Source organism: Somniosus microcephalus, chromosome 11, assembly GCF_052327205.1.
Source record: "Somniosus microcephalus isolate GS21.2 chromosome 11, FLI_Smic_1.0, whole genome shotgun sequence".
Lineage (NCBI taxonomy): Eukaryota > Metazoa > Chordata > Chondrichthyes > Squaliformes > Somniosidae > Somniosus > Somniosus microcephalus.
The window spans coordinates 39,411,979-39,436,327 of record NC_140997.1 but is presented as its reverse complement, the minus strand read 5'-3'; the positions used below and the strand labels follow the sequence as shown (position 1 = coordinate 39,436,327).

Below are 24,349 nucleotides of genomic sequence, written 5' to 3'. Positions count from 1 at the left end.
GACTGATGTATCGGTTTTTAAGTTAGTAACTGTCGCCTTTGAGATTGTGCTTTTAACCCTTCCATTGTCAAATTTTTTCCACTGTACCTTGAATAAGAATATGTCCGGTCTCCTGCAGCGTCAACAGCTCAATGGAATCGTGCAGCACAGAAGGAGGCCATCTGGCCCAGCGTGCCTTTGCTGGGTCTTTGAAAGAGCGATCCAGCTGTAATGTAAAGGGGAGATAATAAACAGACCAAAGTTGTTTCTCAGTCCCTCCACTGACCCATTCTAGGTGGTGACATTCCTTTCTTTATCTGCCAGTGGCTTATATTCCTGCCACACAGAGAGGCCACAGAGTGGCAGATTGCCTTCGCAATGATGCCCAAAGACATGCCAAGGGAACCAACAGTATATATGCTGCTCAGGGGCTTTATTATATAACCACCGACACTTGCTGCTAACGGGTTCGCTCTGAAGGCTGAAAGATTTTCTCGGCTTTTGAAGCCCACACTTGTTTTCCTGGCTTTGAGTCTCCTTACTGGGTTTTTATTTCATAATGTGATTATTTATATTGTTTAAGCCTGGCTGCGAGATTGGTTTTACAAAACATGAACAGGCTCAACTCAAACAGTCTCAGACTGATCGATGCCAGTTTCTTCTGTGTTCCTGTGGCTATTTGGCTCTATTTGAAGGTTCGGCTGCAGCTGCTGCCTCTGTTCCCTTATATATGAGTGTGTTAGCCTAATGGATGTGGTACTTGGCCCGTAGTCCAGCAGTCGTGAGTTCAAATCCCACTAGGGCAAGTTGTGAAATTGCTCAAATCTGGCATTAGAAAATGACTGCGAAATCAGCCGTAATTTTTGTAAACACCCAGCTGGTTTGCTAATGTCTTTGAGGGAAGGGAATCTGTCACCTCCTTACCCGGTCTGGTCCCCACCCCACATGACTGCAGTTCCACGTTACATGGTTAATGCCCTCAGGACAGCTCAAGAGGGGGAATAAATTTTGAGCAATGTGGGGCCCTCAGATTTGGGTTACATTTCAGAGGTTCAACCACTCTCTGGCCCATGGAGAAAGCCCCAGCTTCTGTGCCAGTGCTGTGATCTAAAGGAGGTGGCACCCGGGCGGGGGGAGGAGCCGCAGGGTGTCCTTTCCTGGAACTACTCAGAGTCAGTGAGTGTAAATGTGTGGCAGAGCTCGACATTCCTGCAACACTATAGGAATGGCAACGACTTGGGGCGAAAACGGAAAAGGCTGGAAACGCCCAGCGGGTCAGTCAGCATCGGTGGAGAAAAGGGACAGGCTAACCTCTCAGGAGTGGGCCCTTTGTCAGAACCAGTACAAGTGAACAGCAATTAACAAGGAATGGAAGAATGGGAGTTGGGAAGGGAACAAGCTCACACACACATCAGTAAAGGAGACAATCGGAGCCAGGGAGAGATTAACGCCAATGGTCATTTTGACCAGTACGGTGTGATCTAAAGTTTGGGTGATTGCATTAGTGCAACAGCCACCTTCTTATTCCACAATGGCTCCTTAATGGCTGCATATTAAGCCCTTGACATCTCCTATCTAGGTAGGTGCAGATAAAGTTGATAAATAGCCCCTACATTACCATCAAATGTAAATATATCCAGAGTATGATATTTATAAAGCCATTAGACATATGCAATAGCAGAACATGATACTTGATTATTGCTCAGTCTATAATCACCATTAAAATTGATACCATGAGTGAAGTTTTGACAGCGGATTGCAAAATCAGCCCCTCGCTGTGTAACATCATTATCGTCCTGTGTCACACCCTGACCTTTTCTTCTATTTTACTTGGGATTTATTTTAAAATGAATTCTGAAATCCAAAAGCAGCCACTTGTGGATGCATGTGTTGCTATGGCAACTACTAGAATATTGCATTCTCCTTATTGCTTCTATCCCTGCCCTCTGTTGCTGCTCATAGCCACACTGCTGTTTTTAGAAAATGAATTTATTTTATGATTTCTTTTGTAAACAAGCTTGGGTTAACCTGTACTGCAAATAATAGCGCAAAGGGACGGGTTGAAATATCAATTTATATCGATCTGAACAGACTTTTGTAGAAAATTATGATGTGAGTTAAGAGTAACATATATACCAATTAATGGGATTACAGGCAGTAATCTAACAATGGGTTAATTAGAGATTAGGGATATCTGGGGGTGAGTTGCAGACAGTAATCAATCAATTAGTTAATTTGTCATTAACAGATATATAGAAGTGAGTGACAGACAGTATTCAATCGCTGGGTCAATTAGACATTCATGGATAATTGAGCACGAGTTACAGGCAGTAATTAATCAATGGGTTAATTAGTGATTCACAGATGTAGGGACTGAGTGACAAGTGTTATCCAATCAGTGGGTTAATTAATGATTAGCTAGCAGTTCACAAGTAACAGGCAGTAATCCATTGATGGGTTAATTAGAAAGGAAGAGTTTGCATTTCTATAGCACCTTTTATGACCTCAGGACATTAGAGAGCATTTTGCAGCCAATTGAGATCTTTTGAAGTGTAGTCACTGTTGTAATGTAGGAAACGCGGCAGCTAATTTGTGCACAGCAAGATCCAACAAACACTGCATGAAATAGATGACCAGACAATCTGTTTTTACTGGTGTTGATTGTATTGATAAAGGAAATGGAGTGGATGTTATGTTTACCAATTTTCCAAAAAGCAGTTGAGAAGTTGATAAAATGAAGATGGACAGAATGAAAGGGAATATGGCAGCATGGACAGGAAGTTAATTGGAGAACAGAAAACTGAGAGTGACTAATGGACATTCTTTTGGACTGGAAGGTCATGGAAAGTAGTATTTCACCAGAGGTCACTTTGGACTGGAAGGTCATGGACAAAACTATTCCCCCAGGGGTCACTTTGGACTGGAAGGTCATAGACAATGATATTCCCCCAAGGGTCACTTTGAACTGGAAGGTCATAGACAATGGTATTCCCCCAGGGGTCACTTTGGACTGGAAGGTCATAGACAATGATATTCCCCCAAGGGTCACTTTGGACTGGAAGGTCACAGACAATGGTATTCCCCCAGGGGTCACTTTGGACTGGAAGGTCACAATGATATTCCCCCAGGGGTCACTTTGGACTGGAAGGCCTTAGACAATGGTATTATCCCAAGGGTCACTTTGGACTAGAAGGTGGTATTTTTCAGTATGGTGGGGTGGGGGCAGAGATGGCATATCTCCACTTGCTGCACACCCCCCCCCTGCCCCCACCCTCCCAAAGGGTGTGTATTTGGAAGAGTTCCTGGGCTACCCCAGTCATTCCAACCCCCTACACCCATTAAAGGCCTCAGCGGAACTCTTTCCAACTGCAAGTGGGTTTGAATTGCAATAAGCCCACGATGTTGCAGGCAAAATAATCAATTCCTACGGGAATCAATTATCTTTAACTGAAGCAGTCCTGATGAGTAAAAAAAAAACAAGCTCTTTGGCTGACATTACCCAGGCTTCCTTGCCACCATAGCACCACTCTAATTTTTGCTGGGGGCGGGTCAGAATGGTGCCTGTTAATGGACCCTTATGGGCAAGGTGCTCCCAGCGTGCAACTTAATCCTATCCCCACAATTTGAGGTAGGGTCTGGGGCTCATGACCTTAGAAGACTGATCCATAGCCCTGTTGGAATTCCAGACCTCATGATTCTCCATGACCTGGGCTATGCACCAAAGGTCATAAATAGTAAGAAGAAAGACGTGCATTTCTATAGCGCCTTTCACAACCTCAAGACGTCCCACAGCGTTTCACAGCCAATGAAGTACTTTTTGAAGTGTAGTCGCTGTTGGAATGTAGGAAATGCGGCAGCCAATTTGCGCACAGCAAGATCCCCACAACAGAAATGTGTTAATGACCAGATAATCTGCTTTTAGTGATGTTGGTTGAAGGATAAGTATTTGCCAGGACACCGGGGAGAACTCACCTGCTCTTCTTCGAATATAGTGCCGTGGGATCATTTACATACATTGAGAGGGCAAACGGGACCGCGGTTTAACATCTCAACTGAAAGACAGCACCCCCGACAGTGCAGCGCTCCCTCAATACTGCACTGGGCGTGTCGGCCTAGATCACATGCTCAAGTTCCTGGAGTGGGACTTGAACTCACGATCTCGAGCGACACTTAAACAAGAAATGTGTTGAGGTCAATGATTTAAAAGAAAACATTTTCATTGAATTCTGTAAAAAAAAAGAACTAGCATCTGAATTTTAAACCCGTGCAACATTTAACATTTGCTTTGCCAGCCTTAACTACAGGGGCTAACCTGTGTAGTGGACAAATATGATGATGTTCTTTTGCGGCGTGCAGTCCATCTCTCTCAATAAATGACAGCAGTGCTAAACTAAGATTGCTCAAATCTGCATACTCTTAATCTCTGTTGATATCCTACCTGGCAATCAGTTTGTCAGATAGGCAGGTCCATACTGTACATTTTCATGAACTGCTTCAGAAAGATTTTTTTTATCATGCTGACATTTTTAATGCAGACACATATATATCATCCAGTTGTCATTTTTGTTTGCCAAAAGTAAAGCTTTTTTTGTTTTTCTGCGATGGGTTTGACTGTGTGATGTCAACTGGTGCATGTTACACAACCCTACCCTTGTAGATTTAATAAGTACTAGTCGATCTCCCACAGTGGTTCACATCAAGACAAAGTGTATTCTTAAGGTGAAGTGGAGTTAGAGGGAGGGGGGGTAATTAGGTAGTTGTTCAGTCCTCATACATTTGGTCCATTTTACAGTTACCATTGTAAATTCCATTGTCCACATTTAGAATGAAAACTGCCTCTGTCGTGTTGAAATTGCAGCCTCCTGCCATTGGTGGCGCTGCAGCACTGGTGGCAGCTTGAAATTCGAGAGTGACAAATTAAAATAGCAGCTCCCATAATAAATAAAAACAGAAAATGCTGGAAATACTCAGCAGGTCAGGCAGCATCTGTGGAGAGAGAAACAGAGTTAACGTTTCAGGTCGATAACCTTTCGTCAAATTATAATGCTTTCCCATTCTAAATGTGGACACAGGGATTTATTGCTGTCATAGCTAACTCAGCGCAGAGAGGAGCCTCCCTGCTCTGTGTGACTCAGTTCCAACTACCAGTGTTTTTGCTTGCTGAGCCACGAGAGAGCTCATAATGCTGGTATTACTGCTATCGTGACTCAAAGTCCGCACTTGTTGAAGCCTTTCGTAGCACCCCTACCAGCTCAACCCAAACAAGACCAGGGATTGAACCTCGGACTTTCCTAATCTTTATGACTAGCCGCATTAACAGTGCCTTTACCAACTGAACTATCAGAGAAGCTCTTATTTCAACCATCTGAATTGTGATGTGTATGAATCTAAGCTATGGACAGATCCACCTAGAAATTATACCACCATTTCCTAAACCCCTCTCCCCTGCAGATCACCCTTACCTCTAACAAGTGTGAGAAGCTTATAGATTGCTTTGCCTCCAAGATGGAGCCAGTTCATTAACTGCCTCTATTAGGAACATAGGAACAGGAGTAGGCCATTGAGCCCCTCGAACCTGTTCCACCATCAAATGAGATCATGGCTGATCTGTGACTTAACTCCATATACCAGGCTTTTGGCCCATATCCCTTAATACCTTTAGTTAACAAAACGGTATCAATCTCCGATTTAAAATTAACAATTGATCGAACATCAATTGTTATTTGTGGAAGAGAGTTCCAAACTTCTATAACCCTTTGTGTGTAGAAATGTTTTCTAATTTCACTCCTGAAAGGCCTGGCTCTAATTTTTAGACTATGCCCCCTTGTCCTAGACTCCCCAACCAGCAGAAATAGTTTCTCTCTATCTACCCTATCTGTTCCCCTTAATATCTTGAAAACTTCGATCAGATCACCCCTTAACCTAAATTCTAGGGAATACAACCCTAATTTGTGGAATCTCTCCTCGTAACTTAACCCTTGGAGTCCGGGTATCATTCTGGTAAACCTACGCTGCACTCCCTCCAAGGCCAATATATCCTTCCTAAGGCGTGGTGCCCAGAACTGCTCACAGTACTCCAGATGTGGTCTAACCAGGGTTTTGTATAGCTGCAGCATAACTTCTACCCCTTTGCATTCTAGTCCTCTAGATATAAAGGCCAGCATTCCATTAGCTTTGTTGATTATTTTCTGTACCTGTTCATTACATTTTAATGATCTATGTACCTGGACCCCCAAGTCTCGTTGGACCTCCACTGTTTTTAGCTTTTCACCATTTAGAAAGCACCCTGTTCTATCCTTTTTAGGTCCAAAGTGGATGACCTCACATTTGCTTAACTTGAAATCCATTTGCCACAGTTTTGCCCATTCACTTAATCTATCAATATCCCTTCGTAATTTTATGCCTTCATCTACACTGCCTACAGTGCCGCCTATCTTTGTGTCATTGGCAAATTTGGATATATGACTTTCTATGCCATCATCTAAGTCATTAATAATTAATATTTTGAATAGTTGAGGACCCAACACAGATCCCTGCGGGACACCACTAGTCACATCCTGCCCATTGGAGTACCTACCCATTATGCCTACTCTCTGTCTTCTGTCGCTCAGCCAATTTCCTAACCAGGTCAATAATTTGCCCTCTATTCCATGGGCTTCTACCTTAGAAAATAGTCTCTTATGTGGAACTTTATCAAATGCCTTCTGGAAGTCCATACAAATAACATCCATAGACATTCCCCTGTCCACTACTTTAGTCACCTCTTCAAAAAATGCAATCAGGTTTGTCAGGCATGACCTACCTTTCACAAATCCATGCTGGTTGTCACTGATCAACTGAAAATGTTCAAGGTGTTCAGTCACCCTATCCTTAATTATAGACTCTAGTAATTTCCCAACAACAGATGTTAGGCTAACTGGTCTATAATTCCCTGGTTTCCTTCTCTCGCCATTCTGAAATAGCAGAGTGACATGCGCAATTTTCCAATCTAAAGGAACGATTCCTGAATCTAGAGAACTTTGGAAGATTATAGTTAGGGCATCTGCAATGTGCTCACCTACTTCCCTTAAAACCCTGGGATGGAAACCATCTGGTCCTGGGGATTTATCACTCTTTAGTGCCATTATTTTCTTCATTACGGTTATTTTAATGACATTCATTATTGAGTCCCTGTCCCCAATTCAATATTAGTTTCCTTGGGATTTCCGGCATGCTAGCCTTTTCTTCTTCTATTGCTTCCTCTTCCCCTGCCCCCTAAGCCAAATCCACCCACCAGTCTCCTTCCCACTGTAGTCCTGAACACCAGGGTCTCTTTTATTTTGCTCCCATCTCCTTGTCTTCTCCAAGTTCCTCTCGTCCATGAGACCCAACGCCTTCCTCCCTCAACCCCATTTCCACTAATCTCCTTCCTGTGTAACTACTGCAGTTTCATAAAATATTTGAGTGACTTCATTATTTTCATGCTTCATTTTCACTTTAGATGGCAAAATGCAGGTGAAATACATTAAAGATTCAGTTGCCCATGAGAACGGTCCAATCATGTTCCGAGAACGTCAGAATCTAATTAATTTCTCATTTTGCTTTGCGGGGTTGGGGGGGGGGGCAACTAACAAGTTCACTGAATTTCCAATCGCTCTAGTTAATGGGTCGCAGATAGTTACAGGCTCTAAACCTGCTTTATTTTGTTGCCATGAGAACTCAGTTATTTTCGGTCCCAAAGCATTAACAGTCAGACTACTGCACTCAAATAATGTGGCCTTGTACTGCCTTAGCAATCGGAGTTAGTCAAGGAAGACTTGAAGGATTTGTGTCACCTTGCAGAAAAAAACTCTTCCTTGACAAAAACTCCACAGGTTTGAAGCAAGGGACTACCAAGAGGGAATGGAATCCTTACTAATTGTAATTATGTCTTGAGCAGTTTCAAAGATGTAATGGATGGTCACAATTGTAAAGTATGGCTGCCATCATGTCAAACCATCCCTCCATCCAGTTGGACTGTAAAGTTTTGCGTCTTACAGTTTCTTTCTGCAATACGACATGGTCCCTTTAAAATAATTCAGCATTATTGTAATGGGCTTAACTACCTCCAGTGTAAACAGACTTTTGGAGGAAGTGATGTCTTGAGGTTAGATTTTTACCATTGAATTCTAACCTGCTTTTCACATTCCATTTTTTTTTGTCATCCTTTATCCAGAGCCCAGAGACAGTTTTTAACTGGCTCAGTGAATTCCAACTCCAGCAGTATGCTGCTAACTTTATCAATGCTGGCTATGACATTCCAACCATCAGCCGCATGACCCCTGAGGTAAGTCTACAAACGGCAGGAGGAGATAGCGGTAAAAGAGACGCTGGAGCGAAGTCGCTCTGTGCGATATTGGCCTCCAAATGCTTCATGTGTTTGAACAAAATTCCTTTGTCTGCTAACTTAGCAATGGTAAATTGGTTAAAATGACAGACAAACCAATTTCATACAAACTCATTAACAGTTCATATGCTAATACCGCACGTCAAGATTTGTGCATTAGACCCTAATGGAAAAGAAATACTAGGCTTTGCATTCAATTCCATTGTACATCATTTGAATACTGAAACTGCATGAGTTGAAAGCTGTTCTCGATTATTCACTCAGAACAGTTTTAAGGGAAACTGCAGGCTCCTTACAGCGTCTATTTAATATGCTAAAAACAATATCTGGCTCCCAGCATTAATTCATTTATATAATTTCATTTACAGGTTTCAAACTGAATGCTTTCCTCTTATTGAGAACTGGCATTGGTGGTTACAAAGCTTGTTAGCAGGTTTTTTGTCATGAAGTCTAAATCATTACTCACTGCTATATAATCCTCCAGTTTTACCTCCAATTGTCTCCCCTTAAGCTCCGTTTCCTGACACGGTGATTCATGCTGACAGACAGCCATCTGTCGCCCTCTGCCACTCTTCAAAGCAGTGATACTCTGCATGTGAATCTCGGTGTCACGAATGTTGAATTCTTTCAGTTCCTTTTTTTTTTAAATCAAAGAAGCAAATCAATGTTTGCTGTTCCCGCAAATCAAAAGTTAAACATAGACAGGCTTGGATGTCCCTTTTATAACAGTGAAACCTTTTGTCCATTTTAAAATTCTCATCACTTTTAGGCAGCAATTGTGCATATCTGGATATTTATATATTTAAGCAAAGATAGAAACAAAACTTCAAAGGGTAAAAGCAGGTCACTGAAGTTCTTGGGCTTTTGAAAGCTGGTGCTCAGCTGGAGAATGTCTATTGACAGAACGTGTGGAGGAGATTGCTGTTGCAGTGACTTATTAAGAACTCTAGCTTTCTTCAATTAGATCACGGCTGATCTGTACCTCAATTCCATTTACCTGCCTTTTCTCCATTTCCCTTGATACCCTTACCTAACAAAAATCTATCTATCTCAGTCTTGAAAGCTCCAATTGTCCCAGCATCCACAACCTTTTGGGGGAGAGAATTCCAGATTTCTGCTACCCATGGTGTGGAAAAAGTGCTTCCTGATTTCACTCCTGAATGGCCTAGCTCTACTTTTAAGATTAAGTCCCCTCATTCTTGATTCCCGCACCAGATGAAATAGTTTCTCTGGATCTACCAATAAGTGTGGTATTGTAGCACTAGATTATGATGAGTTCAGTAAACAGATCACTGTAAGCAAATCCTTTTGGCCAGGCAAACTCTGCAAGGACTGGTTTCTGGAAAGGTGCAGCTTTAATTTCAAAGAGGACAAGGCCTGCTTACAGGAACAGACGTTGAATCCATCGACAGAGTAAACAGTTATATAGAATGCCAAGAAACTGTAATGCCTAGCAACGGTTGTTAGCAGGCGATGTGAGATTGAGGGCCAACATAACTGAGCCTGATCCTGTACTGGCCTGGTGCCCACATGCAGCGGCTACCCAATAGCAATGAGGAGCAGATACCCCGGCTGCTGTCCTTTCCTAGGATGCAAGCTCCGTGACTTATTGTGGTGCCTGGATTGTTATGCTGGCAAAGATCAATTAACCCAACACCAATAGGAATCAAATTTGGGACCTTCCTGGTCTATGTGGCATTGGGGTTAGGCATATGCTGTAATTTTACGCTTTTTTCTTGAAATAAATTGCAGGGTGGCCACTAACACAAAGAAAATGAACAATCATTCATTAAAACTTATTCTTCCAATCTGCTAATTGGAAAAAGGCCATCTTGTATCAGCATCGATAGTCTCCCTATGTACAGTATTTTGACCAGCATGATAGTAGCATGATATCACCTGGCAACACCATCTGCTATCAGAAAATAGCCGCTCTGCGTAGGCCGAAAGCCTTCACAGTTCTTGTGCCGATGAAATGTTAAAATGAATTAGTGTTGGGAATAATTACGCTGCGTATTGAGTGGAAAGTGTCTGAAGCCTGGAGTTTCCCTGAAAGGACATGGTAATAGCTTCATAATGATGCCATATGGATTGAACCACAGCAGTGCAGGGGAGGCTCAGGATATCTGGTTGAAGAAGAAGCCAAACACTTAAAAGATAAATTGAATATAGGGAAATGAAATTGGAAAGTCATTAAAAGCTGTGAGTGAATGGCACTGGACTTTGTGTGTACGGTTGTATGAAATTGAGGCTAGCCCAGAAGATTGACCGATTTGGCCTAAGGTGCCACCTTTCAGTCCTCTAGACTAACCTTGTTTTGGCAATGAACCTACGCACAACTGTCTGCTCTTACTTCCTTCACATTTTACCCCTGATCTTTCCCCATTTTTCCCTCTCAAAGGCTCCCATCTCCATTCAGCCTCCTTCAGCTAAGAGGGAGGGTGAGTGCCGAGCAAGCGATGGACGTCGCCACAACTTTGGCACCAGCTCAGTCGACAGGAAGCGTGCTGCCTTAGGGGCAAGATATTCTAAACCAGATTTACCTCCCCCGAAGGTGAGACATTCTACCAATGTGAGGCATTCAGTTCAAACCAACCAGCCACAAGCTGACACAACTCACTCAAAGACCAACCCAAGACTCCAATCTAAAGAGCGGAGAATTAGATAGTCCTGAATTTCTGATCCGTGGAATTATAGCATCACACAAAACTAAGATTCACCCCCCCCCCCCCCGCCAGTCCAGTCCCAAACCACAAATTTGAGTTTTATACAGCCCTGAGGACACAGATTCAAGTGTTAGATAGCTCTGAGCTTTACAACCTACTGAGTTGAGATTATGGGGAAATTTTAACGTAACTCGCCCATTGGGAAACTGACGGGTTCAGGTGCAACGCGGTTTCACCGCGCGATTCTCCACTGAAGTCGGCGGAGAGCACCATTGGACGGGGTGTAAAACCAGCATTCCACCCGATCCCGAGGGGTTCCCACCCGGCACGTTAGGTTAAAATGACCTCCCGTGACACTATGGCCTTGCAGTGGTCATCGTAATCATTGCAATCCAGCACCTGGTCTCACGGATTCAAAGATGCCAGAATGAATCTAGACATAAACTGGTGACTCCAGTGTTGTTTCATGATCTTTCGATACGAGTCTGAAGATGCCAGCAGGCTCTTTGACAGTAGGGGCTGAGCCCGATGCTGACCTCTTCCAGCACCCGCGCACACAGTCACTTCTAGGAGGGGTTAAGGGATAGCGATTAGAAATTGGGAATTTGAGGTGATTTTTTCCCTCCCCCTCCCTAGCCCAGGGATGGTGAGGGCGGTAGTGTTGACCTCACTGGTTGGCAAACTCAACGCAGTCCAGAGACTAAAGCCGAGAGCTGGTATGATTCTGACACCACAGGGGACATTCATCCACTGAGCCATCCTGAGAAACTATGAGGACAATTTTAACCTAATCCACCTGTCAGGAAACTGATGTCAACAGAGAGTAATATTGGGCAGGGTTTAAAACCGGCGTTCCGCCCGATCCCATGGGTTTCCTGCCCGGCAAGATAGGTTAAAATTGCCCCCTGTCATTGAGCGGAACATATCCGACATTTTATAAAGTACTGTGAACAAATGAAATTTTCTAGTTGCAGACGAGTTGACCTAAAACTCATTGACAGCCTCACCCCGAGGTGGTAGGCTATACTTTTAATACATGTTAATTATATTAACTCATTTTTGACAGGACTGCTGTGTTGTTGTATGAATACATGTGCAACCTGACTGATTAACAAGTCACCGTTGGCACTGGAAGGGTGTCATTTCTGGCCAGCTTTTGGAGGCCCACTGAAGTCAACTTAGTAATTGTAAGCTACGGCCTAGCACCGCTTCCATTGTGAATTTCACGTTCACCATTGGCATCTTCAATTGTAACAAACTCTGTGTTCTAGGATCTAACAGCAATTGGAGTAACAAAACCTGGACATAGGAAAAAGATTGCCATTGAAATAAATCGGCTGAATATCTCTGAGTGGTTGCCCGACTACCAGCCAGTAAGTCTTATCACATGCTTTAGTATCAAAAGGCTTTTCATTGACAATCAGTGGACTGCACATCCTCGACGCTTCCTCCCACCCACCCACCCCCAGTACCCATCCATGTCCTAAATCCCAATCCTAACTCAAATTGAAATCATTTTTCACATCTCAGCCGCCATCCCATCCATTCCAAAATGTTTGAATCTAAGTTGCGTTGTAAATCTCTGGCAAAAGGGATTGACCCCTGAACCCAAGTATGTCGTGGGTAATAAGCAAAGGTAGAATGTACTGTAAAAAAAACAGGAAATCCGTCTGGATCTGAAAGAGAAAGGTAGGTTAACAATTCAGCAGGGACTGCTATGATGGAATGACCTGCCTAACCATTCCTATAACAGCTAACAATCCTGTGACGTTTAATACAGATCCAAAAAACAAATTTGATCAGAGTATTAAAATGGAGGAAAATTAGAAAAAAAATCACCTGTCATTGACTTCAATGGAAATGAAAATCAGGAGAGCTGTATAACGGGTGCTGAATCGATATCGCTCATTGAACACTATCACAGAGGAATTGCTAGGCCAAAAAGGACCAAAGTCCATCTAGTTCGTCTTCCACCGTCCTGGTAGTCTCATGATGCAATGATAAAGGAGTTGTTATGGCTCTATCAGTTAGTCTACAACAGACCCAGACATGAGGTGAGGAAAACCCCCAGTGGTGGAGAGCTTTGGGAACCATAGGTCCAAAGTCGCCTGTTCCTCCCAAGCATGCTACACTCACTACACATCATGTCTCAAATTACTCACATACTGTATCTCACAATGTTATCTTATGAAAGAAATCTATCTAATTTGCATTTGAATGAATCAATACTAACTGCTTCTACCATCTCCCTAGGGTGGCTGTTCCATAGATTGACCATTCACTCACTGAAACCCAAAATCAAAATTACCCCCATTGTCTGATATTAGTAACAAAGGTGTCAATGCATATGTATGAAATTCCTTGGCATTTTGTTTTAACAGAGACGTTAATCCATTTAGTTTAAAATAGCAAACAGATTGATTCCATCTGAATTCTTTAATGCATTTGTTACAAGTATTGCATAGCGCAATTTAAGTAAGGTCATTTTTTTTCAATCTTAAATAACTGCATATTTTCCTGCATACAATGTTGGCAAATATAACTTACTTGCAAAAGAATTTTATGAAGTAGGATTAGAAAAAAAAAATTTTGATTTTATTAGTTTTGGAAAAAGGAGTTTGAAAGTTATTGTTTTGGTGTTGTTTTTGTACCACAGGCTCTGATAAATGTGCTCAGTACTGTAACTGGAGTATGTGGAGTTAGGTCACAGGTCAACCATGATCTCATTGAATAGTGGAACAGGCTCGAGGGGCTAAACGGCCTACTCCTGTTCCTATAACTGGGAAAGGTTGAGCTGAAATTTACTGTAATAAATCTTCAAGGACTAACTGCATCGAGCCTTCCATTGGAATAACAACAGTCTTTATCCATTTATATATTTTACATCAAATGCTGCACTGACGAACAACTTTTGCCAGCCAATCTCATTGTTTAAATTTTTCTTTGCAATTTTTAACGTGAATTTTTTGTGAAGGTGCTGGGCATCTGGCTGGGTGGGATGGAACCATTTATCACAGATCACAGAAATCACAGAAACCCCACAGTGCAGATAGAGGCCATTTCAGCCCATCGAGCCTGCACCGACACATATCCCACCCGAACCCCGTAACCCCTACATCAACACATATCCCACCCTATCCCCGTAACCCCACGTATTTAATCCCCCTAACACTAAGGGTCAATTTATCATAGTCAATCAACCTCACCCGCACATCTTTGGACTGTGGGAGGAAACCGGAGCACCCGGAGGAAACCCACGCAAACACGGGGAGAATGTGCAAACTCCACACAGACAGTCACCCGAGGCCGGATTCGAACCCGGGTCTCTGGCGCTGTGAGGCAACAGTGCTAACCACTATGCCACCGTACTGCACAAAACGTCAGTATCAAGATCAGAGGTGTCATGGACAAAAAGGAACCCAAAGTGAGAGACCCAGGGTTCAAGAAGTACTGTAGATACAGAAGAAATTTTCATCTGCAATGCAGAAGAGCTCCACCAGTTTGGATCATTTGCGTTATTCCCAAGTTGTGGCTAACTGTGGGCAGTTGCAACTGTCACAACCCATTTCACTTGGGCTCCATCAGACCCTAGAGGTGAAAAGGCAAGTGAAAGGGTTATTCACTTTGGTGGGAAGAATAGAAAAGCAGAATATTTTTAAATGATGAGAAACTATTAAATGTTGGTGTTCAGAGAGATTTGGGTGTCCTTGTACACGAAACACAGAAAGTTGACATGCAGGTACAGCAAGCAATTAGGAAGGCAAATGGTATATTGGCTCTTATTGCAAGGGGGTTGGAGTATAAGAGTAAGGAAGTCTTGCTGCAATTGTACAGGGTTTTGGTGAGACCACACCTGGAGTACTGTGCACTGTTTTGGTCTCTTTACCTAAGGAAGGATATACTTGCCTTAGAGGGGATGCAACAAAGGTTCACTAGATTGATTCCTGGGACAAGAGGGTCGTCCTATGAGGAAAGATTGAGTAGAATGGGCTTATACACTCTGGAGTTTAGAAGAATGAGAGATGATCTCATTGAAACATAAAAGATTCTGAGAGGGCTTGACAGGGTAGACGCTGAGACGCTGTTTCCCCTGGCTGGAGAGTCTAGAACTAGGGGGCATAGTCTCAGGATAAGGGGTCGGCCTCGGGTGACTGTCTGTGTGGAGTTTGCACATTCTCCCCGTGTTTGCGTGGGTTTTCTCCGGGTGCTCCGGTTTCCTCCCACAGTCCAAAGATGCGCGGGTTAGGTTGATTGGCTATGATAAATTGACCCTTAGTGTTAGGAGGATTAAATACGCGGGGATAGGGTGGGATATGTGTTGGTGTAGGGGTTACGGGGAATGGGTGGGATATGTGTCGGTGCAGGCTCGATGGGCCGAAATGGCCTCTATCTGCACTGTGGGGTTTCTGTGATTCTGTGATGAGGAGAAATTTCTTCACTCAGAAGGTTGTGAATCTTTGGAATTCTCTACCCCAGAGGGCTGTGGAGGCTCAGTCACTGAGTATATTCAAGGCAGAGATCAATAGATTTGTGGACTCTAAGGGATTAGGCGGGAAAGTGTAGTTGAGGTCGAGGATCAGCCATGATCTTATCGCAGGCTCGAGGGGCCGTATGGCCTACTCCTGTTCCTATTTCTTATGTTCTTATGTTGTAATCTAATACCCACTGCTCATCTGATGCCAATTGCTTTACTTTTTACTCTTAAATACTGTTTATCTGTGTCGGGATTTCCATAAAGAAGTTTTGAATGAAGATAGCAGTACGAGCTCTGAGGAGAGACGGTAGCCTATATTTCACATTTTAAGCTGCCAACAGATCCAGGGAGGTTCCTGTCCCCTTTGGGCCAACTAGTTTTGTTAGTTCGATAGCAAAATACTGCAGATGCTGGAAATCCGAAATAACAACAGAAAATGCTGGAAAAACTCAGCAGGCTAGGCAACATCCGTGGAGAGAAATTAGAGTTGACGTTTCGGGTCTATAGTTTAGAAGAATGAGAGATGATCTCATTGAAACATAAAAGATTCTGAGAGGGCTTGACAGGGTAGACGCTGAGACGCTGTTTCCCCTGGCTGGAGAGTCTAGAACTAGGGGGCATATTCTCAGGATAAGGATAGACCCGAAACGTTGACTCTATTTTCTCTCCACGGATGTTGCCTGGCCTGCTGAGTTTTTCCAGCATTTTCTGTTGTTATTTTAGTTTTGTTAGTTCCCAGGTCACGCACGGTAATGCTGTGAATACAACAACTTGCATTGCTCCTTTAACGTAGAAAACTGTCCCAAGGCACTTCACCAATAAAAATAGATACCGAGCAAAGAAGGAGCTATTGGGAAGATCTTGACTAAAAGCTTGATTAAAGAGGTGGATTTTACGAAGCATTTTAAAGGAAGAGAGAAGTGGAGGGGTTTAGGGAGGGAATTCCAGAGCTTGGGACCTTGACAGCTGATGGCACATATATATCACAAACATCGGGAGTAACTCTGACTGTAGTATATATTATAGGCTGAATTATATGTTTAAAGCGCAAGTTTCAAACCTTTCATTTACTTTATTTCCTCTCAGCTGTCTCCCACTGTTCCTTTTGGAGATGTGATCAAGTTCTGGAAAACTTTATTTTCACCAGCTAGAAACTAGCTTTAAGGACCATTTCCCCGCCCTCCCCCCCCCCCCCCCCACCCCACCATAACCAGCATAGGACCCCAATTTGCATATTTAAGTAGCCTGTCGCCTGTTTTGGGCGGGAGTGCCCGGGCATCCATTTTAAAGATCTGCTTGAAAATTGAATCAGGCAGGCCTTAGGTTATCAAAGGGTTGGCCAAGGTGCTCGCCCGATTCTCTTCTGCCAGTCGTCTGTTACTTTCAGGCGATAAAGTGGTGGCTGGCAGTTGAAACGTGCCCTCCTATCTATGCAGCACCACAAGCATTACTGCGATTCAGACCGAATCTGAGGCAGATTTTTGCACTGCTTCTACTGATGTGTTCTCCCTGTTTAAAAACAAAATTCCCGTAAGACTGCAAAGTAAAGTTGAGCGTGCAGAGGGAAGTAGCTGTCCCAAATGTGAACTCCTGCAAGAGAGTTAGCTGGCTAATCATTTCCCGCATATAAAGAGCCAGGTGCGATGAATTCAGATGGGCTACACTGAACTCACTCCATTTATTTCTAATACTGTACCACATTTGCATGCAGGAAAAGTTGCCGCTAATCAGCGTATAGATGTGTGTTTCCGCATTGCTTCACCAGAGGTAACATGCTGTGTGTTTCAGTGACGAAAGTCGCTAACAGTAAACCTGCTGAGCTATGAGTTATCTGACTTTAGATTGAATGTCAACACTTGCTCAATCTGAGGTGAAGAAGGGTGTTATTTAACCATTTTAATAACAATTGCTTCATGAACTCCAAGATGCACGGTGTGCACCTGTGATTTGCAGAGGGGGTGCGCTGGGTAGATTCACTTAGTACACCATGAATTTTGAATCGAAATGATTGCCAGTTCTCAAAATAACGTATAATAAATAGGAGAACACTGTGCCACATGAGGAGATAGTAGGACAGGTGTTCAAAAAGCTTGGTCGAAGAGGTAGGTTTTTAAGGAGCGTCTTAAAGGAGGAGAGGGAGGTGAAGAGGTTTAGGGAGGGAATTCAGGGCTTAGAGCCTAGGCGGCTGAAGGCACACTGTGATGGAACAAAAATCAGGTGGGTTCTACAATGAGCGGGCGATTCACTCTGCCAATTTAAAAGAAAGAAAGACTTGCATTTATATAGTGCCTTTCACGATCACCGGATGTCTCAAAGTGCTTTACAGCCAATGAAGTAATTTTGAAGTGCAGTCACTGTTGTAATGTAGGGAAACGCGGCAGCCAATTTGCGCACAACAAAGTCCCACAAACAGCAATGTGATAATGACCAGATAATCTGTTTTGTTACGTTAATTGAGGGATAAATATTGGCCAGGACACCAGGGAGAGCTCCTCTTGTTCGAAATAGTGCCATGGGATCTTTTACATCCACCTGAGAGCAGACGGGGCCTCGGTTTAATGTCTCATCCAAAAGACAGCACCTCCGACAGTGCAGCACTCCCTCAGTACTGCACTGGGGTGTCAGCCTCGATTTATGTGCTCAAGTCCCTGGAGTGGGATTTGAACCCACAACCTTCAGACTCAGAGGAGCGTGTACTACCCACTGAGCCACAGCTGACACTAAATTTACTGCCCGGTCAGCAAAGTTGAAAATCTCCCACAGAGTCTTCACTAGAATAACTGAGCAGAATTTCAGATAAGCCCGTTGAGCATAAATGTGAAAGAACATCACAGTTCAAGGCCCTTGTAATGTATTTCTATAGTGAGATATCGGGTTACTCACTGTCTTCTACCATAATGTGTGAAACAATAGAATTGATTCCCCAATCAGGTGCTCCCAGCAAGGACCATGACTTTCAGCTAGGGTTGCCAACCCTCCAGCATTGCCCTGGAGTCTCCAGGAATTGAAGATGGATCTCCTGGACACTGCGAGCAACACCCAGGAGAAAAATCATAGTGACATTTTTAAAAATGTGTTTTTTAAAAAAATTTTTGAACACTTTCATTTATTCATTATAAAAATATTGGAGATGAGGGAAAAAAGGCTGTTTCACTAACAGTCAAGATTAATACAATCGTGTAACAAAGGCCGGAATTTCCCCTAAAAAAACGAGTGGGTTTGGAGCATGTGGGCAGTTAAATTGTCAAAAATGGGATTCTCGACCTGATCCCGCCTCCTACCCGCCCAGTTCCTGTTTTGCCAGAGGCAGGACAGGGGGCGGGCGACCAGAGGGCGTTACCTCAATTTAAATATTGTAATGAGGCTAGAAGCCTCTTTTTTTTAAACCTCCATTTTGAATTTAACTGCCTGGGGACGGGTTTCACACAATTCGTGAAACCCGGCAGTTAAATCGAGGTGGCGACTGCAGCACCCAGGAGGTAAGTGGCTTTATGCCTACCTCCTGGATCCAGGGTCCCTGCCTAACCCACCCCCTGCAATCGGAGACCCCACCACGAGGCCTCCAATCGCATTCCCAGGCCTCACACCCCCAACCCCCCGCCAGGCCTCCCCCCGCCAACGATGATGATGAGACCTGCCCCGATCCTCTGCCGCCATGATCCCTGGCCGCCCTCCCCCCTCGATCCCTGGCCAACCCCCCCCACTCCACGATTCCCGAACCCCGACCACCCCCCATCTCCTACCAATCCTGCAACTCCCCCGCCGATCCTCTCTTCCCCCCTCCCAATTGTCGATTGCCGACCCACTTCCAATTGCCGTCTCCCCCTCCCACCCCACCGATCCCCGACCCCCCTCCCACGATCTTTCCCCCTGACCGACCCCTCACAACTGAGGCCTACCCACCTGCAGCCAGCCAGTCTCTCAAGCTGGCTGGCTGCGGGCGGGAAACCAAGGCCTCACATTGAAATGAGGCCCTGCCAGTAAAGTCGGCAGGGCCTGCGGGAAACTCGGCCTCCCGGGTTTCCCACCCACCTCAAACCCTCGCCCCCAACCCGCCTCCCCGAAGAAAATTCTGGCCAAAGAGTCTGTTCCCTTTCCAATTGGCTGTGGGAAGGCAGTGCACTTGGATGGTCCAATGGCAGGAATGTGGGAGTGGGGCGGTTTGAAGCAGGAGGTCATGTTATGAAATCCCCGGGAATACACCCAACCACAGGTGGCAGCCCTACTTTCCTGGTTCAGGCCCCTGATATCTGTCTATTTACATAAACGGATGGAAAACCAGGAACTGCGAGGAACAACTCCCCAACCTGCACCCCCTGTGAATGCTGTTCCTCACCGGGGTTGGCCAATCTCAGACTCGGTTGCTAATATTTGACAAACCCAATAAAGCTTTTGCCTTTCTGAATGGCAAGGGGCTACTGATTACCCTGGATTGTTAGCGTCCTAAGGTAAAATCTGAAGTGCATTATCCATAAAGGTAAGCTAAGCTAAGGGGAGGATCTAGATATACGGCTTACACAAGGAGGCTCCTCAATCTTTATGTCAACAGATATTAAGCAATTCTCTCCGTAAGTTCTGTTACAAACATTGATGTGGCATAACATCACTGATCAATGTGTAGGGCTGAGACTCCGGTACGTTCCCTTATACAATCCTACAGCTAAGTCTGTACCTCTCATTATAGTCTATGTACTTGTTCGTTTTTGCAGCCTTTGTTCGGTTTTTATTCATTCCTCATATCTCAACAAGTGATGAATCTATAAATGTAAAAAAAAAGCATTGGATTAAACAAAGGTCATTCATCTCATCAAGCTTCCATTTCAACAGACCATGCACAATCTGCTCTATCATGAACTCTTCCCCTCCCATCCATTGACTCACCTGTAGAAAGGTTCTTCAAACTCTCCCCAACCTGGAATGTAAATCAAGCGAATCCCCAGAATGCCTACCTTATCCTTGCACCTTTGGTTGCCTTCATTGACAATAAAACGAAGTTCTTGAGGCTAAGAATCCAAAGATAGACTTGCTAAGAATTATTCACGGCAGTCCTCATATCATTAAAGCACTTTAAGGACTTGTAAAATGACACTCATCAGCTAGGATTTCACTCTTTTACATTTAAAAATATTTTAGTCATATTTGTATGTGGGAATCGATAGTTGAAATTCAACAAGTGTTAAAGATCAAGTACTATATAAAATACAAATGGGTCAGACTCGGAGATTACAAATTGTAAAAACAGACCAAATTCAGACACTGTGCATTATACAAGTCGATCAGACTCAGACACTATGGCCCAGAATTTGCTGGAGCAAGGCATCTCACAGCATGCCCTGTTAGTTAGATATGTTCCTGCACCCTTTAACTCAAAAATTTTTGCCCACAAATTTGCTGGAAGTGCAAACTGATAATGGCGCAGTAAGGGCAACAGGGCATCTGGGATCTTGGTGAACAACAGTCTATCTCCTTAACCAATGAGATTTAAGGATTGAGAAATACATTTAGGAAGGTCTGAGAAGGAGGGTGAATTAAAGGGGTGAAATCAATGCCAAATCAGGTACAGAAAGAGAAATAAAGAGAGAAAGAAAGGTTGGATTAAGAGAGAGAGAAAAAGAGACCAAAAGGAAAAGAAAAAAAAATTTAATTTAAAATTTGACATTTTTTAAATCTCCAAAAACAATTCACTACCTGAAGAAATGAGACTTCACACTTTTAACTGTTCACTTTCTGGGCATGAGAGGTTGATTGGCAGTCATTAACATTGGTAAAAGGATACTTATGTTATTAATTACTAGACTTAACTTTCGATGGCAAGTTTAATGGGCAATTAATGCGCAAATGCAGCAATTTAATGAAACTCAGGAAGGTTAAGAGCGAGAGCCCATTTTAGCGAGGCTAACGGCGGAGCAGCGCAGATCGCCGAGCAACTTGTGGAGATTCGCAATTCACGGGGTATCTCTTCCTCACCACAAGTTGCTGGCTGATTTGCACATTAATATCGGTGTGCGTCTTTCACACGCTGTTAATTTTTCAGCAAATTCTGGGCCGATACATTGTACAAATAAGTAGGTCAGACTCAGACACTATGCATTGTACACGCAGGTCAGACGTAGATACTGTGCAATATACAATAGCATACAACTAGATTAAAATGAAAATAAATCTATCCAGAAGCTTCAGTACCAGATTCATATTAGAAATGAGGGAAGCAACACTGAAGATTTCTCAGTCAGGTTTTAATTTTGTTTAAATGGTAGAATGTAAACTTTGTTACTGGAACATCGCTTTACCTGCTGAACGAGTTTGCACACCAACACTCAATCCACTCTATGAGGCTTCAGTGTCAGCTTGAGATACACATAACTCCATGTGATTAAAACATTTTAGCATTTGGGGTTGGTGGTGAGACCATCACTCGATCCCCAATTTTGCGATTACTACCTAGTCTCCTAGTAGTACAATATTCTCCCCATTTTTAGCCCCAGTTTCACTCTATCTCCTCTTTCTCATCCTCTTCTAGCCCAAGTGGCACCCCTCTGGAGGAGAGGACAGAGGACAACACAACTGATCTTCCAACAATTCTTCAAGTCTATGGCCAAATTTTCTTCTAGTCATTCTGTTGCTGCCAGGATTACCCAGTTAGAGAGGCGACAGGGTTCCAGAGGCTGATTAATTAGTTGTACCCAAATGTGCACGTTCTACTTTTTACCTTTGGTTATTCTAAGTATGGTAGCATCTCACGATAACAGTCTTTAATACAGCATGGCCTCTGATATAAACGGCAATGTTTATCAACCCTTCATTAATAGAAAATGCCTCTAAGATGTATCTATTTATAACACACTGTACATTTTTTTTGTGTGGCTCCTAAAGGTGACGAAATGGAGAAAGCCTACCGTACCTATAAATCTGTAAAAAGTAAAGTACTTTACTGAATAAAAATTGCCCTGTGCCACTGGTATTTGGACTAACTCTGTCCAACTTGTTCTACCTCACCTTCTAGCCCGTATCCTCTGGAAGTTTTGGGAACAGCAGTGCTCAATGTTGGTCATTCAGAGGGTTCCATTTTTCTTTTCCTTTCAAACTTTGGTTGGATGAATTGATCATCCACAAAATAAGTTGATTGTCTGAATGACCAACACCCACAATTATGCTAAGAAACCTACGGTGGTCATGATCTTACGTAGTGTATTTGAATTTCATATTGCAGGTTGACTGTGGAGATGAATAATCAGTGGCCTAAATCATCACCTTTGTCCACACAAACTATAGCTGTAAATAACAAAAAGGGTCAAAATACCATCTGACGCTGCATGTTAGAACTAAGTGGACTTCCATCATTTTCTTGGTAGAGTACATTATTGAGCAGAAAGTGAGGCCATGAATTCCGAGACAGTGGATAAAAGATCACACTTCCAATGGACTGCGGTCACGGCCAACATTATTTTGTCGTTTGGGTCATGTGTGTGGCTTAATGGACTCGGGCCATTTGTTTTATAAGTTACAGCCAAACCAAAAGTCAGTTTATTCATTCCCTTAATGGCTTCTGCCCAAAGCTACTTCAGGGGGTATGATCTAGAGTTTAAGGCTGCAGTGCACTTTTGCTGAAGATCTATTGGGAAGTTTTAAATCAATTCCATATATTAATCACCCAATGAGTGGGGGAGAGAGAGGAGTGATCATACAGTGCACTATAGCAATAAAAAATATATATATATATAAATGATTGGGTGTTTAAATAATCACAGTTTAAGTAAGGATGGTGGGCTTCAATTGTCCCCAACTTTCCAGAAAAAAAGGAGCTAACGTTTGGAATGCAATCTGAAAAAATTAAACAAATTCATTGAAATATTCCTGCATGTGACTGAGACATATTTGCATACTGTGGCGTGTGTGTTTAATGTGCTTTCTTTGTATTTGTGAAGATTGTAAATCGTGTTTCTTTTGCATAGCATGAAAAGCAATAATATATCATCTCAAGGAAATAAAAATGAATAAATAAATATTTTTGTGTAACTTGCACTACAGTATTTTGCATACATCACCAAACCTGGACTTTTTATTTTAAAGTTTAATGATTAACACATTTGTAACACAATTGCCCACACTGGTAGAGGAAGGAAACTACATTATTACACCATGTATAATGTAAATGATAATGTAAGATTGCTAACTAATTATTAATATAAAGGCTACTTTCTATATACTTAACCTGGAGTAGTTTTGCCAAGATTTGATTGTCTGACTGGATCTTTCGATCTGCATATCCAGCCTTATCTTCTGAATCCCTGTTGTTGGGTTAAGTTCTCGATGGGTACATGGTGTCTGTTGTATATTAGACAGCACTTTTACACAGACATTACTTTAAAGTCCCGCATTCCCAGCATCTGCAGAACCTTTGACACTATTGCTATAAATAAATCACATACATATGGAAAGGAGTGTTAATGTTTGCAATGCATGTTTCTGTGCCATGTTTGCTGTCAGTGCAGTTTCTGTTCTTAATTCAGTGGTTAGTTGGCTTGCAAACACAAAGATAAACCTAATGGCAATTTTTGTTGTTGTTTTAAAGCTGCATGACTCCACAATTGTGTTCGCTATGTTCTAAAAGTACAGTAATTTGTATTCCTGAGATGTAACCATTTTACATTAGATGTGTGTGTTTGCCATTGAATCAATCAGCAATAACTTGCATTTATATAGCACCGTTAAGTAGTAAAGCGTCCCAAGGAGCTTCACAGGAGTGTTATCAAACAAAATTTGACGCCGAACTGCATAAGAAGATATTAGGACAGGTGACCAAAAGCTTGGTCAAAGAGGTAGGTTTTAAGGAGCGTCTTAAAGGAGGAGAGAGAGGTAGAGAGG

At 43.0% G+C, this 24,349-nt stretch overlaps 1 protein-coding gene across 5 annotated transcripts in view; it reads left to right on the top strand.

Annotated features, from left to right (window-relative positions):
* The window catches only part of caskin1 (CASK interacting protein 1), an 854,777-nt gene that overhangs the window by 796,395 nt on the left and 34,033 nt on the right, over positions 1 to 24,349 (top strand). For 2 of the 5 annotated variants that reach the window (XM_086000518.1, XM_086000517.1), the window contains 3 exons: positions 8,174 to 8,284; positions 10,746 to 10,898; positions 12,282 to 12,383. The exons of 1 other annotated variant lie outside the window; for it this stretch is intronic. In XM_086000518.1, coding sequence (XP_085856644.1) covers positions 8,174 to 8,284; positions 10,746 to 10,898; positions 12,282 to 12,383 — 366 coding nt within the window. The remainder of the gene's footprint in view (positions 1 to 8,173; positions 8,285 to 10,745; positions 10,899 to 12,281; positions 12,384 to 24,349) is intronic. 2 more of the 5 variants (XM_086000519.1, XM_086000520.1) reach the window with 2 other exon arrangements.